Here is an 11,075-nt window from a genome sequence, read left to right as displayed (position 1 = left end):
TTTATTGTATGGAAAAAGAACAGCATGAACATTAAGCTAAACGTCTCCTTTTGTTTTCCTCTTTTAAGAAAGATCATATGTTTTTGGAACGTATGAGTAAATGATGACAGCATGAACGATCTCTCTCTTTTTTTTTTTTTTTTTAACAATCTATGCAAGCCAGTTTTGAAATAAAAAAAAAGGTAATCGTAGCATTTTATCTTACAATTCTGACTTTATATCACATTTTTTAGTACGCATCTCACAATTCTGACTTTTTAAGTTTAACTTTCAAAAGTTTAGAACAAAATTCTTGGATTTATTTTGAAAAATAGTTCTTAGAATTGTGAGTTCTTATCTCACAATTTTTTTTTACGAGTTCTGACTTCTGAGTTTTCACAGTTCCCGGTTGCGATCATATCACAAAAAAAAAAAAAAAAAAAAAAAAGTCAGAAATGTGAGATGTTACGGAAGAGGATTAGGGCCAGGCAAAAAAAAAAAAAAAAAAAAAAATCATCTTGAGATTAAAGTTGTTAAATTTAGAGAAAAAACTTGATAAATTTTGAGAATAAACTTGTTAAATTGCAAGAAAAAACTCGTTAAAAGGTTGAGATAAAATGTTGAGAATAAACTCTAATTAGCGAATTAACAAATTCGTTAAACTATGAATTTGTTCTCATAATTTAACAACTTTTTTTCTCATTATTTAACAAATTTGTTCTCATAATCTAACGACTTTTTTCCCGTAATTTAATGACTTTATTCTCAACATTTTATCTCAACTTTTTTCTCAAAATGTAACAAGTTTTTTCTCGAAATTTAACAACTTTAATCTCGAGATGGTTTTATTTTTTTATTATTGCTTGGCCCTAATCCTCTTCTGTAAGATGTTGACTTAAAATTGTGAGATATAAATTCAGAATAGCAAGAAATAAAGTCAGAATTGTGAGATAAAGTCACAATTATCTTTTTTAGTTTTTTATTCTGTGGCAGAAACAGGTTTCAACCAGCCTTTTTTGTGAAATATCATTTAACTGTCTTCCGATTACTTTTTCCTCCCTGCTATCACCTCAGGGTTTAGACCTGATCTTTATGGTCAGTGTGGCAAATAAAGCTGAAGTGAAATAAACAGATTGAACCCCTATCTGAAACGCATCACTTAAAATCCAAATATCTAATTAAGTGAATTATGAATGGGGCAAGCACAGCATTGATAGACTTTCACTCACTCATGTGAAACTGGATTTAATGACTTGGATAAAGCAAGCAAATGAATACTGTATGTCTCACTGTAACAAGCTGAAGTGGTACATTCAGAACTAGAGCTATATATATAAAAAAGATTTCTGAAGGGAAATGAATGCCTTCCATTTTACTACTTCTGACTGTAATGAGCCTTTTCAGAAGGATTTAATTTGATTCCAAGGAGCCTCTTTCATCTAAAATCTAATTCACTTTATTCTTGGAAAAGCTCATTATAGATTTATTATATCACCTTAGGTGCATCAAATTCAACAGACAAATAGACTTCTCTGCTATAAAGACTGATGTAATGGCTATTTTCATCAAATTATACTAAATAGGACAGCATTAGATTAGTACAGAAGTCAATCAAATCACTGGGATTACATAAAAGAACATTCAAAGATATAAAGAAAGATGATTCATATAGAGAGAACGTCAAACATTTTTACTTTCAGGATTTTGGAATTTTCTAATATGGTGTAAATGATTATTTATATGAAAAAGTTGGCATAATTTCTTCCGTGGAACACAAAGACTGCGTCTGAAAACTGGAAAATGCTGCCTTCTGAGGACACATTTCGAGGTAAGAAGGCATCAAGGCACGTCCGAATCCAATGTTAGCTTCACTTCCTCTCTCATGAGATACCTTCCTCAGATCGATTTTTGAAGGAAGCATAGATGTATCCTTAGCTGCCTTTGATATCCCAGAATCCTGTGCTTCCCATTCTGTGACAGTTGAGCTAGAAAAATAAAGATGGCGTCCAAAGGTTGTGTTTGCTGCTCAGTTTGTGTATAAATGTACGATTTTGATCAACATATTTTAATTTTGATATCATTTCTATCGAGAAATTACTACTGTAGTAATTCAATATTTGTTTAGTTCTCACCGAAGCTCGCGCTATATTGCTGTAGATCATTAAACTGTTACGCTGCCTCAGAAGTCTGTCCGAAATCAATTTCGTGAAGTACCTTCATGCACAAATGCTGCCGTACAAGTCATTCTCTTATAAGATAGCGAGGCAGCAAGACAGCTACCTAGGTTTTCGGACGCAGCCAAAGGGTCATTTTGAAGAATGTCCTGGCCCCCATAAGTAAATAGGGACTGGTCTGATACCAGTGATGCCAAATGCCATTTGTTGTCACATTTCTCATGATCACACATCTTTGACATCAAACCTGAAGCAGGACATTTTACAATGAAAGATATGGTAGAGGGGAAAATTTTCAATCAGTAACAACATACATTTCATGTAGTTTTCATACAAAGCTATCATAAAAATCTTTTTTGTCTTTTCAAACTTTCACTTTTCATTTTATGGAAAAGAGCAGCCAGGATGTCATTCAGATTTTTGTTCTACCGAAGAAAGGAAGTCATAGAGGTTAGGAAAGAAATAAAATGTACTGTTTCTTTAATAATTTAGTGTTGTTACCCCTGTAGAAGCACACACCTTGCATGGTCAAAGTACTCCTTGTGCTGGTTTCGATAAAAGACTGAGAACCGCAGCATTCTGCCGGCGATGACCTCAGCTTTCTCCAGCAACTGTGTGAGATGAACAGTGGAATAATCTGTAGGTACAAAAAAAAAAAAAAAAAATTGATAAAATGTATTGGACAGAGTCAATATGATCCAATAACAGCTTAAACAGGTTTATTGAACCCATATCAACAACAGCTACTTTAAAGGTAAAGTATATAAGATTTTTTCAATGTTAAAATACATTCTCTTAAAAGGATAGTTCACCCAAAAATGAAAATTATCCCATGATTTACTCACCCTCAAGCTATCCTAGTTGTATATGACTATCTTCTTTCAGACAAACGCTATTGGAGATATATTTAAAAATATCCTGGCTCTCCCAAGCTTTATAATGGTAGAGTTTTGAAGCCCCAAAAAATGCATTCATCCATCATAAAAAATAATTCAATCAGCTCCAGGGGGTTAATAAAAAGCCTTCTAAAATGAAGTGATGGGTTTTTGTACGAAAATTATCCATATTTAAAACTTTATGAAGTAAAATATCTAGCTTCCGCCAGAAGACCGTACGCATGCTGCACAAGTCGACTTGTGCCAAATGAGTAACCCATGACACGATGTATGATGCAGGATGTTGGAGTATCGTAAGCTTAGACGCCTCTCATGGTTCAAATAAATATGGCTCATATAATTATAATATCATCAAAAAGTTGATTTTATTTCACTAATTCCTTTCAAAGAGTAAAACTTGTATATTATATTCATTCATTACACACAGACTGATATATTTCAAATGTTTATTTCTTTTAATTTTGATGATTATAACTGAGGAACTAAGGAAAATCCCAAATTCAGTATCTCAGAAAATTAGAATACTGTGAAAAGGTTCAATATTGAAGACACCTGGTGCCACACTCTAATCAGCTAATTAACTCAAAACACCTGCAAAGGCCTTTAAATGGTCTCTCAGTGTAGTTCTGTAGGCTACACAATCATGGGGAAGACTGCTGACTTGACAGTTGTCCAAAAGACGACCATTGACACCTTGCACAAGGAGGGCAAGACACAAAAGGTCATTGCAAAAGAGGCTGGCTATTCACAGAGCTCTGTGTCCAAGCACATTAATAGAGAGGCGAAGGGAAGGAAAAGATGTGGCAGAAAAAAAGTGTACAAGCAATAGGGATAACCGCACCCTGGAGAGGATTGTGAAACAAAACCCATTCAAAAATGTGAGGGAGATTTACAAAGATTGGACTGCAGCTGGAGTCAGTGCTTCAAGAACCACTACGCACAGACGTATGGGTTTCAGCTGTCGCATTCCTTGTGTCAAGCCACTCTTGAACAACAGACCGCGTCAGAAGTGTCTTGCCTGGGCTAAAGACAAAAAGGACTGGACTGCTGCTGAGTGGTCCAAAGTTATGTTCTCTGATGAAAGTAAATTTTGCATTTCATTTGGAAATCAGGGTCCCAGAGTCTGGAGGAAGAGAGGAGAGGCACACAATCCACATTGCTTGAGGTCCAGTGTAAAGTTTCCACAGTCAGTGATGGTTTGGAGTGCCATGTCATCTGCTGGTGTTGGTCCACTGTGTTTTCTGAGGTTCAAGGTCAACACAGCCGTATACCAGGAAGTTTTAGAGCACTTCATGCTTCCTGCTGCCGACCAACTTTATGGAGATGCAGATTTCATTTTCCAACAGGACTTGGCACCTGCACACAGTGCCAAAGCTACCAGTACCTGATTTAAGGACCATGGTATCCCTGTTCTTAATTGGCCAGCAATCTTGCGTGACCTTAACCCCATAGAAAATCTATGGGGTATTGTGAAGAGGAAGATGCGATATGCCAGACCCAACCATGCAGAAGAGCTGAAGGCCACTATCAGAGCAACCTGGGCTCTCATAACACCTGAGCAGTGCCACAGACTGATCGACTCCATGCCACGCCGCATTGCTGCAGTAATTCAGGCAAAAGGAGCCCCAACTAAGTATTGAGTGCTGTACATGCTCATACTTTTCATGTTCATACTTTTCAGTTGGCCAAGATTTCTAAAAATCCTTTCTTTGTATTGCTCTTAAGTAATATTATAATTTTCTGAGATACTGAATTTGGGATTTTCCTTAGTTGTCAGTTATAATCATCAAAATTAAAAGAAATAAACATTTGAAATATATCAGTCTGTGTGTAATGAATGAATATAATAAATAAGTTTCACTTTTTGAATGGAATTAGTGAAATAAATCAATTATATGACCAGCACCTGTACACCTAGGATGACTTGTGGGTGAGTAAATCATGGGATCATTTTCATGTTTGGGTGAACTATCTGTTTAACCCAGTTTATTGTACATTGACTAATATTAGTCTGCCATTTAAGGGTTTATCTCCCCCAAAAATGTAAACATCGAGCCCCCCAGGCACCATCTAAACATTGACTGTCTCCTTCCAGCTCAACCAATAGTGTGAGTTTGGCTACAGTGCCTAGCTTTTTATCAACTCATGAACCCCCATTTGGGAAAGTATGCTTTAAAGTAGCATGAGTGTGCATCTCACCGGCTGTACAGAATTCAATGATCTCACTCCACTCCGACACGGCGTAGTCTCCATCACCCTGTTTGGACGCGGTCTGAACGGCCACAGTGTACTCGGTGCGTGGACTCAGGAACCAATGTCCTCGCACTGTCATGGGCAGAGGAACTGCTTTCGCTACCAGTTTAGTGGGGACGTCCTAGAGAAGACATAATGAATGAGATTGAACAGTCATGTTCAAACACATGTATGTGACGATGTTACTGAAGATCAGCTCTTGCCTACATCAGGTCAGGTTGTGAAGGGAGAGGTGAATATAGAGTGTCTGCAGACACACACCTTGTGTTTGAACTTGTTAGCATTCTTGTTTTCTTTCTTGTTGAGGTCGATGAAGTAGTGTGTGATGCGTTCCTTTGACCTGGAGTCCATATCCCAGCAGATCTTAAAGGAGTCGCATGTGATGTTGCTGATTTTGATGTTCTGGGGAACGGGAAGTTCCTCCATCTCGGCAATGCCACTGTCCAGGGACTTATTTCCTGAGAGACGCAATGAGACATATAGAGATGTTGGGAGAAAGAACAGAAACAGAGAACTATTTGTCTTATTTTGTCAACCTGAAAGTGTAGAAAATGGTCTTTTAGCCATATATACACATTTAAAATGAAAATATTGGTGACTAATCTTGCATTCAAGGGTGCAAATTTCTGTCCAATCAAATGCTCTCTAGAATGATACCACCTTCCTCGTGCAACACTGTAAAAAATCTGTGAAGTTTACAACAAAAAACAGAATCTGTGGTTGCCAGAACTAGCAATTTTTTAAGAATTACAGATTGACCTTAAAGGAACACGCCACTATTTTTGAAAATAGGCTCATTTTCCAACTCCCCTAGAGTTAAACAGTTGAGTTTTACCATTTTTGAATCCATTCAGCCGATCTCCGGTTCTGGCAGTAGCACTTTTAGCCGCAGCTTAGCATAGATCATTGAATCTGATTAGACCGTTGGCATCTCGCACAAAAATGACCAGAGAGTTTCAATATTTTTCCTATTTAAAACTTGACTCTTCTGTAGTTAATTCATGTACTAAGACCAACGGAAAATGAGAAGTTGCGATTTTCTAGGCCGATATGGCTAGTATCTATACTCTCATCAAGGAACATAATAATCAAAATGAGCCTATTTTCAAAAATAGTGGCGTTTACATTAAAAAAAAGTATACATTTCATTAAGTGAAATAATGTTAATATACCTAATGACTAAAATAATTTTTTATAGTATACTTACAACCACTTTAAGGTGGTAAAGAGAAATCCATATGACAAATCAAAGTTCATCAAATACAAAACACCATCATGATAACACACAAAACACTAAAATAATGCATTAAACATTCATTTTAAAACATTTTAAAAACATAATGTATGTAAAAAAAACAAACAAACAAAAAAAAAGAGTTATTTAAATGAAAACCCATTAAATGTGAAGTGTCACACAGAGAATTCTGGGAATGTCCATTTTTGTTTTTTTCAATGTATAAATTATAAGAAGTCTTTTTCAAACCAAAATCTGTAACAGTATTTTACAGTAAGATTACATGAAATGTCCCATTAGATCTATTAGTTTTTCACTGTATATAGTAAGGAAACGTACCGTTAACCAATTAGCATTAACATTTACCATTAAAATTACAATTTTATTTATTTTATTTTTTTTTAACAACTGAATGTTAATGTAGACGCAGGAAAGAAAACAATGGAATAATATTAATAATAATAATATTTGGAATACATTTTTATGAAATGTGTGATTCTAGCAGTGGCTACAGATTAATGTAAAGCAAAGGTCAAAATTGTTAACATTAAGATGTTTTCATGAGGGCATTCCCTGTTTGACCTTTATCCAAGTCAATACTGAACTTTACCACACAGTACTAATAGCAAACACTGACACTATTGACTAGCAGGCTGTGCCGCAGGGCAAAGCGGCTAAGGGCTTTTTTAGATAACTGGGTCATTTCATCCATGATGAGAGTTGATGGAAGTGCAATGGAATTCAGTAGGTGTGGAATAACGTTCAACTAGATTCCAATGAGCAAGGAATTTGTTGCTTGTGCAATACTTGCAGTCACAGTGCTAGGGTTTTTTGTGTGGTTGGCATGACTTTGCTAGGTGGTTGCTAGGTGGTAAATTGAAAAGAGCCCAATTAAAAATCTCCATTTCGCTCAAGTCTCCCCTTCAATGTAGGGATGTTTACATCATAAATATTGAAAGTCTGGTCACTGATGCTTAGACCTTAGGATTAAGTAATGAGCCTAACTAATCAGTAATTATGGAGCTTTTGTTGTTATGATTGTTTTTAATCATCATGCTTTTAAATTTAGTAGACTTCTAGTCAACAAATTGCAATCACCATCTTTTCATATGTGTCGCTTTATATCATGTAATCAACACACTGCACAATCAAGCCCACCTCAAAGCATTTCTCTTTCAGCTCTGAAATCAATCAGAAGAAAACAGCCATTACTGAGACCTGTATAGAAGGTCAAATTAGCAAAACAGCCTGCAGTCCTAAATGAAAACTAGCATGACATCACTACAGTCTCTAGCCTCTTCAGTCCACAGATGGGAAAAATTACCAACAAACAATGTCATTAAACATGTTAAATCGGGTGTATGAAAAAAGACTTGTCCTGATCCACATATACATTATAGTAATTATAATAACTGGGTAATAACTAAACCTAATCTTAACCCATGTAGTTTCCTAGTTAAGTACGCTGTAAGTACAAATGAGTGCACATTCTGTAAAATAAACTGCAAACCAATATTCTATATAATATATAGATTGCATATTAAAGTGCATATTTCATATATCGTTAGCCTCATAGCATAATTGCCTAAGTCATTTTTTGGCCAAATTGTGATATCTGCCTTTGAAATATGATCTGGGCAATTATGCTATGGGGCTAACGATATCCTGACATGTTGCAAGATAAAAGCAAGCACAGCAGATTTACTGTTTACCTCATGTAAAATGTCAAACTAGCAACTTAATCAGATACAATTTTAATTAAAGCTGCAAGCAGCGATGAAAGGGCCCTCGCACCCGGGCTCACCGCCACCTGTTGGCCTTAGAAAAACAGTGAAAAGTGGGTGACATGCATGTAAGCGAGTGAATACAGGAGAATTATGCCAAAGTCATTTCGAAATGCCACACTTCCTGCTGTCAACAGATGGCGCTTTGACCGTAACTGAATATTGCTATGTTGATGTCTTCAGGCCAGGACTTTTATCGAACATGTGAAGTTTGGAGCAGACTGGACATTGTATGCCTGAGTTACAACAACTTCCTGTTTCTTTAGTGGCGTAAATCGCATAAATTAGCACTCAGCCAAGTGTTGCATGATTTGACGTGTTTCTAGCATGTTTCATACTTCGTGGCATAATGAAATGTGAATCTGGTAGTGAATTACAGTGTAAAGCATGCCATTTCCTGTTGCCAGCAGGTGGCGCTATGGCTAACTGAATATTGTCATATAGATGTCTTTAGGCCAGGACTCTTATCACACATGTGAAGTTTGGAGCAGATCAGACATAGTATGCCTCAGCTACAACAGTTTCCTCTTTCATGGCGAAACATCAGACTTTGTCAGGCCGCCACAGACACGCCCTTTACCGAAAACTCAAGATCTTTGATATTTATCATTGCTATGGTCTTAAGATGATAACATTTGATGTTGATCTGGTTAAATCTCTATGAGGAGTTAATCACAGTGTAAAACATGTAATTTCCTGTTGACTACAGGTGGCGCTATGATTGTAACTGAATATTGTTATGAAGATGTCCTCAGGTCAGGACTCTAATAAAACATGTGAAGTTTGGGGCAGATCGGACATTGTTTGTCTGAGTTACAACAACTTCCTTTTTCATGGCGAAACATCAGACTTTGTCATGCCGCCACAGACATGCCCTTAAGTGAAAACTCTAGATCTTCGCAATTTAACGTTACAAAGGCCTTTAGATTAGACTGATCAAAAATAACATTGATCTGATTAAATCTCTAGGAGGAGTTAATCACAGTGTAAAACATGTAATTTCCTGTTGCCCCCAGGTGGCGCTATGACTGTAACTGAATATTGTCATGAAAATGTCTTCAGGTCAGGACTCTAATAAAACATGTGAAGTTTGGGGCGGATCAGACATTGTATGCCCGAGTTACAACAACTTTCTGTTTCATGGCGAAACATCGAACTTTGCCAGGCCACCACGGACACACCCTTTAGTGAAAACTCTAGATCTTTGCAATTTAATGTCTCAAAGGCCTTTAGATTAGACTGACCAAATATGATGTTGATCTGATTAAAGCTCTAGGAGGAGTTCATTAAAGTACAACGTCTGGAAATGGCAAAAATTGCACAAATTTTGCAAAGAAAATTAAAAATATCTGACTTCCTGTTGGTTTTCAGATTTCACTCCAAGAGACTTTTTTGTAGGTATTGGGCTGTTAAATGCGTGTACCTAATTTCATACCTGTATGTGAAACGTAGTGTCAGGGGCACTTTTTTGAATTTTTTTAGGTGGCGCTATCAAGCCATTTTGCCACACTTAATTCTGAAACCCATATCAGATGTAAATTTTCACCACTTCTGACGCATCTGCAAAGTTTCATGAGTTTTCGAGTATGTTTCGGCCCTCAAAAAAGTGATTCACCTTACATGGCGAAACATCAGACTTTGACGGTCACCACGGACACGCCCTTCAACGAAAACTCAAGATCTTTGCAATTTAACATCTCAAAGGCCTTAAGATTAGACTGGCCATATATGATGTTGATCTGGTTTAATCTCTATGAGGAGTTAATCACAGTGTAAAACATGTAATTTCCTGTTGCCCCCAGGTGGCGCTATGACTGTAACTGAAAATTGTCATATAGATGTCTTCAAGTCAGGACTCTAATAAAACATGTGAAGTTTGGGGCAGATCAGACATTGTATGTCCGAGTTACAACAACTTCCTGTTTCATGGCGAAACATCGAACTTTGCCAGGCCGCCACGGACACGCCCTTCATCAAAAACTCTATATCTTCGCAATTTAACGTCTCAAAGGCCTTTAGATTAGACTGACCAAATATGATGTTGATCTGATTAAAGCTCTAGGAGGAGTTCGTTAAAGTACAACATGTGGAAATGGCAAAAACTGCCAAAATTTTGCAGAGAAAATTCAAAGTATCTGACTTCCTGTTGGGTTTACAAACTTTGCACCCAGGGGCTTCTTTGTAGGTATTGGGCTGTTACATCTGTCTACCGAATTTCATAACTGTACGTGAAACGTAGCACGAAGGGCGCTTAATTGAAATTTTGTAGGTGGCGCTATCAAGCCATTTTGCCACACCTAATTCTGAAACCCATATCAGATGTAAATTTTCACCACTTCTGACGCGTGTGTAAAGTTTCATGAGTTTTTGAGAACGTTTAGGCCCTCAAAAATGCGATTCATTTTGGAGAAGAAGAACAATTGGCCGAGCAATTCCAATAGGGTCCTCACACCATCGGTGCTCGGGCCCTAATAAAACAATTAATAATGTATGTTTAATACCCTTCTTAGTATTTTTTTTTTTTTACATTACAGTGTCAAGAGTAAATGTGTTATACATAGAAACAACAAGTATTTAATATTAATATTTAACACTTTGTTGTCCCATGATATTTTTAAAACCATTAGGCACAAATATCATGTTTTTTGTTGTGTGAATTATTAGTTGTTTGATAAACTAATACCTAACATCAAATTAACTTAGGGTTAACATTACCTGCTTTTAAACATATTTCAACTGTCCCTTAATTATAGAA

At 36.6% G+C, this 11,075-nt stretch overlaps 1 protein-coding gene across 5 annotated transcripts in view; it reads right to left on the bottom strand.

The window, feature by feature from the left end:
• The window catches only part of phyhiplb (phytanoyl-CoA 2-hydroxylase interacting protein-like b), a 43,432-nt gene that overhangs the window by 2,871 nt on the left and 29,486 nt on the right, over window positions 1-11,075 (bottom strand). For 4 of the 5 annotated variants that reach the window (XM_067369179.1, XM_067369182.1, XM_067369181.1 and 1 more), the window contains exons 2-4: window positions 5,564-5,760; window positions 5,249-5,423; window positions 2,655-2,790 (exon numbers count right to left, since the gene is read on the bottom strand). In XM_067369179.1, the coding sequence (XP_067225280.1) occupies window positions 2,655-2,790; window positions 5,249-5,423; window positions 5,564-5,760 (508 nt within the window). The remainder of the gene's footprint in view (window positions 1-2,654; window positions 2,791-5,248; window positions 5,424-5,563; window positions 5,761-11,075) is intronic. The other variant, XM_067369180.1, reaches the window with a different exon arrangement.

Source organism: Chanodichthys erythropterus, chromosome 19 (genome assembly GCF_024489055.1).
Source record: "Chanodichthys erythropterus isolate Z2021 chromosome 19, ASM2448905v1, whole genome shotgun sequence".
NCBI lineage: Eukaryota > Metazoa > Chordata > Actinopteri > Cypriniformes > Xenocyprididae > Chanodichthys > Chanodichthys erythropterus.
This window is presented reverse-complemented; position numbering and strand designations above follow the sequence as displayed.